At 36.0% G+C, this 15,350-nt stretch overlaps 1 protein-coding gene across 15 annotated transcripts in view; it reads right to left on the bottom strand.

The window, feature by feature from the left end:
• Positions 1–15,350, bottom strand: part of HDAC9 (histone deacetylase 9) — a 441,905-nt gene that overhangs the window by 184,585 nt on the left and 241,970 nt on the right. For all 15 annotated transcript variants that reach the window (XR_007378361.1, XM_048952240.1, XM_048952241.1 and 12 more), the window contains 5 exons: positions 14,587–14,718; positions 12,023–12,138; positions 6,416–6,538; positions 4,443–4,653; positions 3,864–4,081 (listed from right to left, as the gene is read on the bottom strand). Coding sequence is in view for 14 of the 15 variants with exons in the window: in XM_048952240.1 (XP_048808197.1) it covers positions 3,864–4,081; positions 4,443–4,653; positions 6,416–6,538; positions 12,023–12,138; positions 14,587–14,718 (800 nt within the window). In the remaining variant the exon portion in view is untranslated. The remainder of the gene's footprint in view (positions 1–3,863; positions 4,082–4,442; positions 4,654–6,415; positions 6,539–12,022; positions 12,139–14,586; positions 14,719–15,350) is intronic.

The following is a 15,350-nucleotide window of genomic DNA, read 5'->3' as shown; positions in this document are numbered from 1 at the left end:
TTACATTACAACTTCTGAGATTTTCTTAAACTCAGAGTTCACCTGTGGACTTTGCATTTACATTCATTACCTCAAAATCATATTTTTTTTCTTTTTTCCAGCAAGTGGAAGCACAAAAACTTTTTAGATAAAGAGATACAGAAATGGAATCAAGATTTCAGGATTTTTATCATAGCAGCAGTCTTTTGGTACCTGATTGCAATAATTTTAGCTAGAGGTTTCAGTCTTTGGTCTCCCTTTACTGAGCAGAATGGAGTTCTATAATGGTGATCAAAGGGTCTTACAAGGAAATAAGCTGCAAGTTGGATAGAAGCATATTAAAGCTGACAATGGCAAAGTCAAGCTCTCCTGAGACAAGCAGAGTTCAGGTTACTGCACATTCATTTTCATTTTTTTTTCCCCAGAAAGCTGGGATGCAAGTTTCTACCTACTTTTGGACATGATGTCAACTTATGCAACATGTTTTTAGGAGGTCAGCATACTAGATCCCTCAGGTATCCCATTTCCAACATCAAAAGCCTGGCATCTGACAGCTGAACAGAAATAATCCATAGGGGATCTTCTCTTTGTTATTAAGGACAGAGGCACACCTCTTGGCAATGATTTGTTTCTATTCAGAATGGAAATGATCCAGGGGGATCCTTTACCCCGACCTGTGTTAGATTTTGCCTGTTATACCCTCACAGCAGCAATGACTTGCAGTTGAAGTATATGAGCTTGTATAAAAGAAATCACTGATACATAGAAGATAAATAGAAGATCCATAGGGTGGGGAGAGACTGTTGCACTTGTCCTCTTTTTGTTGTTACCTAAGATCTGACCAAATCCATTTTTCAAGGATTGCTGACACATGCCACATCATCTCAGCTCAGAGAAATAACTTAAATAACAGATTCAGATTAAATATATCTTAACTCCTTAAGCATTCGAAGTCCTAAACACAAGGAGAAAATGAAAAAGAAATGGAAAATGAATAGAATATCTTAACTTCTTCTAAGCTCTTGATCAACTAGCATTTCATAGTCTTGTCAGCTAAAAATGGTCCTTGTATGTCTAATCAAACATTTTAAAAAAAATGTCTGAGTACTCCTCATTAAACAAAATATTTTTTCAAGACTGTAAGCAGGGAATATATACCTCTATGAGTTTTCATTGTAGGGCCTATGTACAGAATAGTGAGGGATAGAGAAGTGGAAAATAAATATATGTATTCACTCAATACATGCTCAAACTTGTTATAAGAAATGAGATGTTGAGTTGCTTTGCTATATGGCCTAGAATATCTCATTCTAAGAATCAGAGAACTCTGCTTGAGTTCAGGTTTGATTTTAAGAGCTCTAGAAATGTGTTAGGTTGGGTAATGAATAAATAACACCAACTGCAAATAAAGGCAAGGTTCAAGAATGAACAAAGTACAGTCTATCCTGCTGCAGGAGTTCAAAAACATTATGCAAGCACAGGTGCTCAATCTAAACCTTTAATTTAAAGACTTAAAGAATATAATTTTAAATTCAGTTCTTAATAGCCACTTCCTGATTTGATCATTTCTCACCACTTCTCTGACTACTTTAAATGCCAGTTTTTAGAAAATTACATTTATTTTAGGTAAGTAAGAAAGCACTTTGCTTTCTCTATTGCAGAGAACAGACGTGTGATTGGAGCATGGTCAATTTTAGGACTACACAGCAGATTGGATAAGGGAACAGTATAGTAGAAGAACCTTGCTACTGCAGACCATAAAAAGTCTGATAAACTACCCTCATCCACACATAATTCACTGCTTCTGTAGGTGCAGCATGATCCTACTCCTCCTCAGGTGTCTGCTGCTCTGATGAGAGACTGTGGTCCTGATGAAAGCTATCTGCTCTGGGAGTAGAGATGGAGGAAATTGAGCTAGCTGGAAGAAGGAAGTATGCTGTGATATTTCAAGGCAGTAAAAGGCCCTGGGATAAATTTCTAGTATCTACATATGTATATAGTCTACAGTGTAGACGATAAAAATTAGGTTTACTAGGCTTTAAGGGAAGGAATTGTATTGTCTCTTTACTGCAAATAACCACATGAAAATGGAAGCGTATTTCTAGTGTGTTTTGTTCTCAACATTTATTTTCACTGCAGTTTAACACAGGGAAAAAAAGAGTTACTAAAGCAGCATTATCTCATGCCAATTGAACTCTTTTTTAGTTCTTTTCCAGCCTAAATCTAGTGAGGTGCAATGCAGTTCTAGTCATATGTGACTAATATATATACGTGACTCAAGTTTAATTTTCACTTTCAAGACAAATAGATCTAGGTGCCACAGCATGTACCCCCAAATGCTATGGTAGAAAGTATGTCAGTAAGCATATGACCTGACAAAAACATGTCACTGTGTTCTTTGCTTTGTGAAGAATGCACGACCAGTGACTGACTAGATTGCAGTGAATACCCACAAACAGCACAAAGACTCAGTACTTCACTGGTAAAAATCCTTTTCAGACAACTGAGGGCAGGTGAAATATTTTCAAAACCTGAGGCTACAAGATATACATATGCCATCTTGATTAAACATATGGAATGCATACTCAAAGAAAAGCCAACTGGAGTCCTAGTTGAGTAATCAAAACACCCAAGCTGAGAGGGGTTAACATGCAAGGATCAGCACTGAACTTTGAAGTTTTCTGGTCTTCATTTTTCCTAATTAAGGCAAGATTTAATAACCAAACCACTGTACAAACTATGTACTTAAACTCTAGGTTTGTTTCTAATTTTGTTGGGAATTCTTAGTAGATTCCAAAGAATCAGTACCCCCTGGGAAGTTCACCCTGTAAGGTGGATTGATTTTTTTTCTTACTTTCTCATAGGTACAAAGATTGAATGTCCTGCTTTTCATCTTTTCTCCTTTGCAATTAGTTCTTTCGTATATTTTCTAAATAACTCTCAAGAAAAACAAGAAAAGTAAATATTTATGATTGCTACAACACTGATTTAGTCAAGCAGCTCGAGCAAACATTTTTGGGGAGATTATGTAGTAAGAGAAGAAAAAAGTTTTTCAGATAAAAGTATTTAATTACTTGCATATCTTCATTTTAGAGCAGGGAATGATATCACATCTGTTGCAGAAACATTTGCCCCAGAGAAGCCTATCTAGATACTGCTGTACTTTGTTTAATGGTGGCTGGTCCTTTTTTTCTTTCTTTCACTCAGAAAAATGTGTTACTCTTCAGGGAAACAGGCATAGTTGAACTCTGTATCTGATATGAGCCATAGCAAATCCTTCTCTTTCTCTATCACTGGTATTTTTATATTGCGATATAGATAACAAGCTTCTGCATTACTGCTAAATTTACAGAGAAGTTGATTTGATAAAAGCTGGTTAAAATTTCTTCAGATGATCAATACATTTTTAATAAAAACAAGATAAATTTGATCACTTGATTTACTTCAAATGAATCATATATTTACTCCACACAAAATTCCATTGTGAGTAAACCTAAACTATGATTCAGCAGCTGAATTGAATGATCTCTGAAACTGGAAATGGCAAATTAAAAAAAAAAGTTGGATAGCAGAAATACAGTATCTGTAAGACATCATTCGACAGTCAGCAGGAAAGCATTTGCAGTCTAAACCTAAAAGATTCTTTGATCCCTATTTCATTGAATTGTATTTTTATTGACGCCAGCAAGCATAAACAAATCTTGTACCACGTTTCAGAAAAATGAAAATTGAAGACCTATGCACATGTGTACAGAGTATGCATAAGCAAGGTACTCATGCAAGAGCTTGTTTATTCTCATCTACCACATGACCCCAGGATCTACACTTCACTATTATTTTTCAACATGTATATTCATTAAAAATTACTTTCTTTGGGACCTCACCTTATTCATGTGGATCTGTTGCTGGTACTGTTTCTGCTTCTCCAAAAACTGCTGATGTTGCTGTTGGATGACCAGCTGCGCCAAAGTGCTCTGAGGAAGAGGAGCTGACTGGGTTCGATTCAGAGGCCTGTGGCGAGGCAGTTTGTGGGCAGCTCTTATGCCAGGTGAGACTCTTTCTTTTGCTGCCAAAGGAGACTGGGGATGAAGAGGAACCGCTCCTGCAAAACCATGACATTTCACTCCAGTGTGAAGAAAAATAAACTACTAGTTCTAATAGAAGAGTAAGAAGAGGGGTGTATGCTGCAGAACTTTGCATCAATGCTGATGCAGTGGGAAGTGTACTATATGCCTAGCCATGCTAGGAAGTTCAGCAGCTGCAAAAGAATGTGATGAAGTAATCATTTTCTCTTTACTGTAATCACGGAATCCTTTGAGGCTAATGGAGCAGAATCACTGAAGTGGGAAAACAAACATGCTATCCTTTCTTTTCCCCCACCCTTCCTCTTTTTATAACATCTAGAATAGAAATGTCATTAAAAACATCTAAAATGATTATTGTGTTGAAACTTTGATTATTACCAGTTACAAGAAGTTTCTGTTGTCTCATCTGTTCTTTCAGTAACAGATGTTGCAAGAGAGCCTGGTGGCTGCTGTTTGGTTTTCCCTCCAAAGCAACATGAGGATGAGTTGAAGATGGGGGAATATTCCCCCCATACTGTCCAGCCAAGGCCACTCCTGGTCTGAGTGTCTGGGTCTCTCCCTTCTGCTTTTCTTTGAATGATGATGAAGCCTGTCAAGACACAATGACACTGGTAACTGCTTTTCACCATCTTGGCCACTGTTATCTCCACTTGATTAGATGGTCTTATATATACTTTCTGAATACAGAAGAAAAAGTTAAAATCTTTCTCTTGCATTTTGACTGTGAGATGAAAAGGGAGGAGGAACAAACACTGCAAGAAGGAGCAGCTAAGAAACTAAGCAACTAACTTTTTGGGGCTTACTTTATGCTTACTTTATACTCTGCCATCACCTTTCCCTGAAGAATAAACACCAAAGTAAACTTTACATCCAGTTTGCAACTACTTCTTCTGCTAAGAGAAAAAGACAATATTTGCATAAATCAACCCTTTTGTTTTTTCAAGTGCCAAAAGTAATATTTGGGGCCAGCTGACTATATCAAAAAGCTCACATCACTTGAGTGAGAAAATTAAATACATTTTCATTTCCTTTTTTAATGTTCTAAAATTACTTTGAAGTTAGATTTTATTTTACTTTATTGTTTGTGAAATAGCTATGAAATTTTTGACAACATGATCTGGAAAAGTAACTACTACTTTTCATGATCAATTCAATTTTTCCATCCCTTAAAAGCAATAATTTGCTTATAAATATCTCATGAAAGACTTCTAGAGAAATGATTTAAAGCCTACACAATTTTCCTTTCAAAGTTCTATGTCTGATTTTAAATGCTGCACTGCAGCAATATGCTATTGGTTAAGGGTACTAAAAAAAGCCATTAAATGGCAAGAAACTTTAACCTGAAACTACATTTAGCACTAGAATTGTGCAGTACTTATAACAAACCATAGTAGACTGTTTAAATACATATATTTTTTTACACACTGGAAATCTAGAATTTTTATATAAGTTACCAATTCATTTTCTGTAGAATATGAATTACTAAAATTTCTTCAAAATATATACAGTGATGTATAGAAATAACATATTATGATGATGATTTTTGCAGGAAATCAAGGAGGCTAAGTTTTGACCAGGATAAAAATTAAAAGTTCTTTTACTGAGCCTCAGTACTTTTTTGTTTTTTTTTTTTTACTTCTAGATTCCTGTAAATTTGGCTAATCTAATGATCCTTTAACATCCATCAACATGATTTCAATACGTTTTATCTCTTTTGTCATACATTTCACACCCTAATTTAACACTTAGCTCTAAATAGACTTGATTGCTGTGGATTGAACAAAGGATATATGAATGTAACTAGTCATCAAATGTTGCTTACGTATCTACAAATTTGATTTATATGATTAAGCCCCCCAAAGAAAAACAAACTTAGCTGCAGGAATGCTGGATTCTTCCTCTGCTATGCTTCAGCCCAGCTTAGATTTCCACTGGCATCTCATTATAGAATGTTACAGGTGCTGTGCTTTACCAGGTAGGAGGGATTATATAATTTGAACTTTTATGCTCAATGGTCTCCTTCAAGAACTTTTTATCATATCTGAAGTTTGTTATCATTCTTACAGATATAACTGCAATACATATGGCCCATACTTACCTAAACTTCACATCAGCTCTTATTTCAGATTAAGAATAAGAATTGCTTTCAAGTTCCCTTAAAATTTTAGATAGTGCCCAGTGCAAAGAAAGGTATGGCACCTACTCTGTTTCACTTATGCTCCAAAAAGGAGAAAAGGCAGAAAGCAGCTTTTCTCAGAGAAAAAGTAGGAAGAAAATGTAGGGGGCAAAAAAAAGTAGGAGCAAAATAAAGGTAGGAGAAAAAGTAGAAAGGCTTAAGATTGATCACTTACGCTGATTTGAGATTGTACAGCTGGAAGTCCCAAGGTAATGTTGGGCAAAGAAGGGGACGTGTACAGACTCAACAAGTTCACTGATTCATCCTGTATCAAAAGGCGTTGCTGTGAAACCAGATGCTGAAATAAAGAAGAAAAACAATATACATATAACCTCCAAGCTCTTTTTTAATCTTGGCAACTTCATGCCTATTATGCTGCTATATTTAAAGCCAGTTATGCGCTGTGGATTGACTTCCATCACAAGGAGGCTGAAGATAATAGGTACTGTCCTTGTAAAGAAAGTACTGATATTTTCTTTCTTAAGAAAACATCTGAAATACACCTAAGCTAATGCATTGGCTAATAAGTCAAATTTCTACTCAAATCCAAATGCTTGAGGATCCCTAGTTCATCTCTTCTCTCAGCAACTGCACTTTTACTACTTAAAAGATCATTGGGATTTTAGCCAGTGAATTATGGATTACATCTAGACAAATCAAAAGTGTCATGAATACAGATGTATTAGACCTCTACCATAGTTAATAACATTGTTGATATAAAATACGAAAAATGGCTCCTACCTGGACTATGCATTATTTACCCATATTGTGAAAGAAGACATTTCAAGCACATTATTAATTTCCATTGACATGGGAATTAGGGGTAGAAAGAAAGGCACATTAGCCCTTAAAAAATATACCTTGTCTATCTCTGCATGAACACAAAGAATAGAATCCCGTCATTCTCTGATGGTGGAATACCCCCTCACAACTTTTGTAATTCCTTTAAATTTAACACTTGTTTCAAATCCTCGTGATATAATTTCAAGGGACATGGAATTGCTGATATAGTTAATGTCAAGTAAAATCAGGCATACTCCAAAGATCACCCTCCATCTTTCCATTTTAGATTCATTGGGAAGAAATATAAAAAGTTACATTACTGCAATAGGAATATTTTTAATGCCCTTGTGTTTCTGCTTTAACAGTCTTGTTTTTCAACATGTGGTCTAGGATAGTTGCTTGACTTACGTTTTCTCTTTAACTCTTGCTTCCCTCCCAGAACTTTAACACAATGAGACCTACAAAGGTCTTATTAGACTTAGGAACTCTGGCATGATATGGTCCCCAAGGGAACAACATCCTTGAAAAAGAATACCCCGTGTAACAGTATGACACAGTGACTGCTTTCTTCCCAAACAAAAAGCATATGGGACTCCAATAATAGACCACCTCCAAGAGGGATACTGCACACTCGGGCTTTGACTAAAGTAAATATAATAACTTGTCAAGCATGTTGTGGGGAGCTGTAGATTTTCCCCTGGACAAACCTGGAATATCAATTAACTCTGTAAAATACTTTGTGCTAATACAATGCAACTACAGACCATCAATGAAAAGTGGTTAAGCACAAAAACACAGGATGTTATTGCAAAACATAACCTTCCTCATACAGTTTGTTTGGAGATATGACCTATCACTGAGACAAAAACAGAAAAGTCTATCTCTGTAATTTTCTTTTGGTACCTAGGGAATGTCAACAGATAGCATACGAAATAAAGAAGTTTCACTTGTACGTTACATTAATTCTTAGCTAACAGCGTCTTGCCTTGATAAGATCCACCTTTGACTCTCATTAAAGCCAAATAAATCAAGACAATGGAGATAGAACTGAGGAAGACTATGAAGATTTGACTGCAAATGGATGCTGTAGCAACTCTAATGTCAAATTTCTATTCATCCACTGCAGTATTTATGCAGAGCCATTGCAAAAATGCGTTTCCTTTTTGGTTTTCAGAATGTCGCTATTACTTCCTTATGATTTGAAGTAACAAATGTAACCATGACAGGGTTTATAACAGCAAAATGTATTCCCACATTAAGATCATGCATGACTGTTAAAGGAGGCAGCACAACCGATAAGTCGTGGTCCATAATGGGTTGGATTGAAATCTAAATTATGCCGAAGAGCAACTACTTTATTGCTCCTCCGTATATTTACTCACTGAATCTATGGATTCTGTTTCCTGATGTGCCTAAAATAGCCTTCCAACACAGTTATGCTTTTTCTTGAAATAGAAGTATGATAACTAAATGTAACAGCGAATAGTTATCACCAGGATTAGTTAATAAGTTATCACCTACATTTAGTTATCGTGCTCTATTTTGTTGCCAGGGCCTGCTGAGAAGTGGGAACACCTACTTCATATGCCCATTTATACATTAGAAGGGGAAGAGGAAATGGTTTGGCTTTAAATACTTGCAACTTGTTGAGATATAATCATAGAATCATAGAATGGCTCGGGTTGGATGGGCCTTAAAGATCATCCAGTTCCAATCTTCTGCTAGGAGTAGGGTTGCCACTCATAAGATCAGTTTGCCCAGGGCCACATCAAATCTGGTCTTGAGTGCCTCCAGGGAGGGGACACCCACAACTTCTTTGGGTAGCCTGTGTCAGTGCTTTACTCCCTTCTGATTAAAGAAATTCTTCCTAACATCTAGACTAACTCTTCTCTCTTTTATTTTTAAACCATGTAAAAACTCAGTCTCAGTCTTGTTTATTTATAAGCTCAAATATGTGTATATCTGCCATACATGTCATTTATGTCTTGTGTGTAAGGTGATATTCTAGGCAATTTTGCTCTCCAAATAGCAAATGAAAGAGAAATAAAATGACCAGAAGTTCAATGACATCAAGTAGAGACTCCCCATTACCTTCATTGGCTTTTGACCGGGGTGTGCATTCTTAAAATGAATTAGTTCACGTGACTATGGCAAACTGTCTCTCTGAACTCAAAGGACATGCTGTGCAGGGATCAGTCCTGCCTGCACCTCTCATGCAAGTAAGATTTAGCACAAGCACAGCAGGAGACCTGAAAGCATATGACACACCACAAGAGTCAAACAGCTAATGCGGTGAACCTTGATGCTGCTGGAGAAACCTGGGCCTAATACAAAAAACCACTTTATTTATAAGGTGCAATTAAGATCTTGAGTTTAAGTTTCACATAATGAAACCAATGTTTTAACAAATGTTACTGAAAGTACCATTAGGGGAACTGTGATAGCAAAATATTATCCGCCTAAGTGCATCAAACGCAGTACACCTTTGTACATTCAAAAATATATAAATGTCTGCCCAACAGACTGTACTCCAGAGGGTAAACCACATAGAAGTCTAATTGTTCAAATGGGTACGGCAAAACTACTTCAAAAATTTGTTTCATTACTGATAATGCTCTAATTTTGTCTATGTGCTGGAGTGTAATCATTTATGGTATTGACTCATGCTTTACTGGTAAATGGCTTCGTCATAGCAACCTGGTTTTCCTCAGCAAAAAGTTTTATTTGCTGCCACGAAAACCACAGCTATCCACCCACTCAGATACGAGCACAACACTTACTGCAAATGTCAGACCGATTATTATGAAACAACAGCAATGTGAGTCATTCAGGATTACAGCAAAACAAGTGATACTTTGGGTGATTTTGGAACGCATAGCCTGTTATTAGAAACTTCAGTACTTTGTGTATCTGATGAAAAATTGATTAGGTACATAGCCTTTGAGAGTTGGCAGCTAGTGCTAAACTAGCAAAGAGATATGTAGCAATTTGGTTGCTGTTGAACTACCAAAGAAAATCCCACTGAAATCAAAATGCACTGAAGTTGAGATTTATGGAAAAATTTTGAGCCCACAGGACCACAGTATTAACAGTCAAGTAACCAGAGAGGTAATGAAATCTCTGACTGTACCCAGAAATGGAAGTCAGTAGTTTCAGCTTCTTAGCCCACACCCAGCAAGCTAAGTGACTGACTCCAGCATACAGAAATTAAATTTAAAGGGAACTTTTTAGTCTCATTTGAAAATTTTTAATTGTATGGAATTAAAACAGTGGATATCTGGCATAGCAATTGTGACTGATACGTTCTATTAACAGAAACTAAAGTTTGGTATAGTCTTTCCAAATCTCCCCAGACAGAATGCCAGTCTGACTGGACTGAATGCTTTTCTGATGTTGGTTCAATGCTGTGGGCAAATGGCCAGAAACTAAAATATGCACCATAACTAACAAACACTGAATCAGTATTCCCTTTGAATTTTGTAGTATCCTCAAGTCAAGACAAAATCCAACTGAATATGACTTCCTGTTTAATACAGCATTAACAGTGATATACGACAAATTTCCTAAAAATGTATCATTTAATACAACTGAATTAGGATCTGATCTAATCCAAATGATGGATCTTGCTCTGCATCATTTAATTTTTTTTTTTGCAATCACATACAGAGGAGCTATGAGGCAAGACCACATGTTAGCCATCAATGCAATTTTTTTTTTTTCTTTTTGGTTACGGGCCAGAGAGAGGCTACTAATCAGTGTGCAGAGGTCACCCACCTGCCCTCTGGATCATAGTTCACACACACAATTAATTCATTATGGGGAAAAGTCACTGCTGGAGGTTGAACTGCCCATTCCAGGTTTTTTTGAGGTGAATGTCCTGCCACTGACCTAAAGAAATAGCTCCCTTAGCTAAAACTCTGTTAAATCACGTTTTCTTATGCAATTTTTTTTTCTAACATAAACAGTATAAACAAACAATTACAACATTTTGCTACAAAAGTAAAAATTGCTATAGATATAGGCACTGGATACAGAATATTTCTGAATTTCAATCTGTTTAGTTGCATTGATTTTTTGTACCTTTACAAAATTACCATGAAAAGCATGATTTATGTATGATATCTGTGGTAAATGAAGTTTATCAAAACTGATTTACCATCGGCGTTCCTGTCATTATAGGCACGTTTGAATGAAACAGAATAATGAGTAATTAAGATTCCTTTCATGTACAATTTAGCTTCACAATACAAGAATCAAAAGCTCCTCACACATTGGTTATATTGGTAAGCACTACACAGATAAGGAAACTGAGGTGCACTGAAATAGAAGGCAGATGTGAAAAAGGACTTAGTCACCTAACTCTGACTCTGTACTCAAATAAATGCACTCTGACAGCATCTGAACCTGGGAATGCCTCATTTCCTACATGTTAGTCACTGATGATGAAGTCGCTGTTTTGCTTGCAGAAATTCTTCATTAGTGTTCAGCATTGTGCACTTCTTCAAATTATCCTGAAAGGTAAGCCAGATCCCTATTTCCACCCACCCACAGCAATCTGAGATCCTGAAATATAGGTAAAGCTTTGCTTTTCTGTATCATCTGGTAAGAGGGCTGTACTGACACTGTGACATCACAGTGACTGTTCATTCCATGTTAACTTTTTTTTGTCTCATTAGTTCTCTGTGTCCTTCCTCTCCAGTTTATTTCCAAATGTCCTTCAACATAGATGCTTTCAAGTTTCTTCCACAGCTTCCTCCAACTGCTGTGGCAGTGCCACTGCTGCTTTTGTAACCAGAATCTCTTTATATGCTGGCCTCTTTTGTAGAACGTGCATCTCATTCATAACATATTCTGCTGTCAGCATGCAGCGTCCTGATATCCCCAATAATTATAACTGCTGCAATAATTCTGCTTGTAGGTATATGCAAAGTGAAGTTTCAAATCTTTCCAGTCTAGAAGTCTGAGCAACTATCTACCCAAGGAAAAGAAAGAGTCTTACCTCAGCTTGAATGCTAGATGGCAAAACCGAGGTTTCACTTTCTGTTATACTGCTGGTTGGACCATTGCTAGGGGAACTGGGACCTGATCCAGGGGAGCTGCTACTGACTGAGGATTCTAAAAAATAGAAGAAGCATACATGAATTCATGGTTTGCACCAGAAAGACAGCATAGAACTTCAATTAATTGTATATACTGTATGGCACAGGGTGGGATTTTTGGCTGTATCTACCGGTTATGAATGAGCTATTTACTTACACTGAAGATTTCTATTTCACTCTCAATTTCTTTTGTTTTTCCTTTTACAGTGCTAATGTAATATATTTTTGGTCTTTTCCCTTCTGATCTCTCTGCTTCACAAGGAGTGATTTAAATTAATTACTTTTACAAAAATGGTACGATAATTAGTATTAGGTAGAGATATCATTTGTAAAAAGTAAAAAGAAAAGATAGTCTTTTCTTTATAATTGTATAGAATCCTGCCTCTGTAAAAGATCAAAATGACAGAGATAGAAGGCTTACAAAGGTCACAATAATGTGTCATCAATTCATGAGGCCTACTGCCATTCTTTGACTACAGAAATAGTGCTGGACATGCCCGTGGCAGGCAAAGCTTTACACATGCAAGTACCATGACATGACAGAATATACGCCATTTTCACTGTATCTTTAGTACAGATATAAAAGAATATTGGCAGTATACAAACACCTTAAAACAGCATTTTAAAGTCTGTATGTTACATTGATTTAAAATGTCCTTAGTTCTGTTTAATAGAAAGGGCTGTGTGTTGTTGTACTGCATTATTATAATTCTTTACTGAGATAAACAAAAGTTCTGCACATGGTAACAACTAACGAGGTTAAAGATGATACAGTGTGGCATTAGCACAGATAAGACTGTCTCATGGGATACATTTCAAATGCAAATCTCCAAGAAGTTGAAATAATAAGTACCTAAATGTGGTAGTAAATACACTATGGTTACTTCTCTCTTTCTCAATTCATTTCCAAAAATACGTCCTCACTGTGACCATTGGTAAGGGGAGATTTCTTGGCAGTATTTTGGATGTACTGTTGTTTCCTGTTAGAGCTGACTTCAATTTATTGAAGTGAATCAGTGCCCAGCTATAATAGCTGGTCAGGTAAGATTCCTGCATTATTTCATTATTTTCTCACTAGTTTTCATAGAGCACTACAAAACCAATTTTTTTTCTTCTGTTTTTGAATAACTATAATAGCATTTTTATGTAAGTAATCATTTTCAGTTAAAAGAGATTTTAAAATAAAGGCAAAAAAAAGGCTTCAGCTGAAAGTTAGATTAGGGAAGCTTTGGTTATAAAGCTGCAGAATATTAACAGATATTAATAACTGAAGTGGTGATCTGTAATGCTCAGAATTATTGCCAGATCCTCTCCTCTCCTCTCCTCTCCTCTCCTCTCCTCTCCTCTCCTCTCCTCTCCTCTCCTCTCCTCTCCTCTCCTCTCCTCCTTTCTTTCTTTCAGCAAATAGAAATAATAAATCAGTTGTAAAAAAAAAATCTGACATGGAATTTATAGACAAATCACCTTATTTAGTTACTTTGATACATTCAAATATGTGTCTCGGTTTTACACCTGATAAGTTGTTAAAAGTTGTCATGAGAATTGCATTGATGGGAACACCAGAATGAATTCACTCATTTGTTTTATACTTCCATCTTGTTGTGACATAATTCTGATATTCCAAATAAATTCAGACAAGTATGACAGTTTAACTATTCACTGTACAAACATATGTAATATTACTTAAATAAGCAACAAAGGTACTCAATACAAATGTAAAGTCAAAGCAAGAAATACTGAATGCTGTAAATGTTCTTTTCTTTCAGATCAAAGAACAGGGCAACATGCTGCTCCTCAGCACTGAAATGAGGGGATTTCAAACTGTTTGGGAGCTGTGGTGTGATTCAACAAAATAATATACATAACATAAGTAACAACTCTACAATGACAAGCAGGTGGAAGAAAGTCTTAGAATCCACTATTCATTCAGCCTTTCACTCTTTTTAGTTCAAGGGCATAAATAATACTGAAAGAAAAACTACTTGAAAACAAAATTTTATTTGCATTTTTTCCCTTTAATCTCTTTATATTAAGAATGCTGTATTTTTACGTGCTAGCAGTTCCCCTTTAATTACCAAGAATTCTATCAGCTGTGGTCAAGTATATGCTACTATTAAAACATTTCAACTTTTCCTGCTGAAAAGAACAGCTTAGTGAGCCCTACTTTTCTTTGCTTATTTCATTACTTATACCACCAATAATTTATCATTTATTTGTTCTACTACTGACTGTTGTAAAGCATTGAAACAGATTGCAAATTATGGCTTTCAAATGGACAATAACTATTTAGTAAGTGGTAGAAATTACAATTTACACATGCACAACAATTTCTTTAATATTGTTTTCTTTTCAGCAGCAGAAAAAGAAATAGTAAATAAAAAATCCAATATACTATCTTAGGAAACATTTTATTCATGTCTGCAAGTAGTTGCAGTGAAGACAGAATTTCTCCCTTCTCCATTACCTGTCACCTCAAAGAGTCGCTTCTTGAACGAGCTGACAACATTTCCATCCTTCCTCCTCAGTAAAGGACTGCTTCGCCTTTCTGTTACCTTTTGTTTTAACCTTGAGCGTACCTTCAAATTGGGCTCTGAAGCTGGAAATGAAAAGAACAAAATCAATGTTTTTAAGACAAATTATTGCTTTGCCCAGATACCACTGGAATTCCCTACAGGACCTCATCTGATCCAAGTAGGGCTCAGAAGCAGTGATTTTATTGGCTATCGTCACCATTCATTCTGCTTCTCCTCATACAACTCTATCATAGACTACAGCCTAGGAATGAGAGGAAGGGCACTGAAAAGTTTTGAATGCCAGTACTCTTACTACTTTCAACTTCACCTCCATTTCACCTTCCTCTAATCCTCTTCCAAAGTAACAACTTCAAAATGAACTTGTATTGACGAGAATGACTCTGTTCCCCACCTGTCTTAACTCTAGCAGTAAACAGCAGAGAGGAGAAAACAGTATTTTTATGCTATTTCCTTAACATTAAAGTGAAATAGAGTTTTTAAAAATTGCAAAGTATACATTCAACATATAGTTTATAAAGTTAATGTTGGTTTGTTCTTTTCTCTGCCTCTAAACATTTCTGTTTCCTTATATAGTCTTTTATTCATGGGGCAGATACTAAGCTACTAGAGCAAAATATGCAATACTAGAGCAATATGCAAGAGTTAGAAATGAATTTTAGTTGTAACTCACTGAGTTAAATTCTTTCTCTCCCCA

The sequence above is a fragment of the Lagopus muta genome, chromosome 7 (genome assembly GCF_023343835.1).
Source record: "Lagopus muta isolate bLagMut1 chromosome 7, bLagMut1 primary, whole genome shotgun sequence".
In the NCBI taxonomy this organism is placed as follows: domain Eukaryota; kingdom Metazoa; phylum Chordata; class Aves; order Galliformes; family Phasianidae; genus Lagopus; species Lagopus muta.
This window is presented reverse-complemented; position numbering and strand designations above follow the sequence as displayed.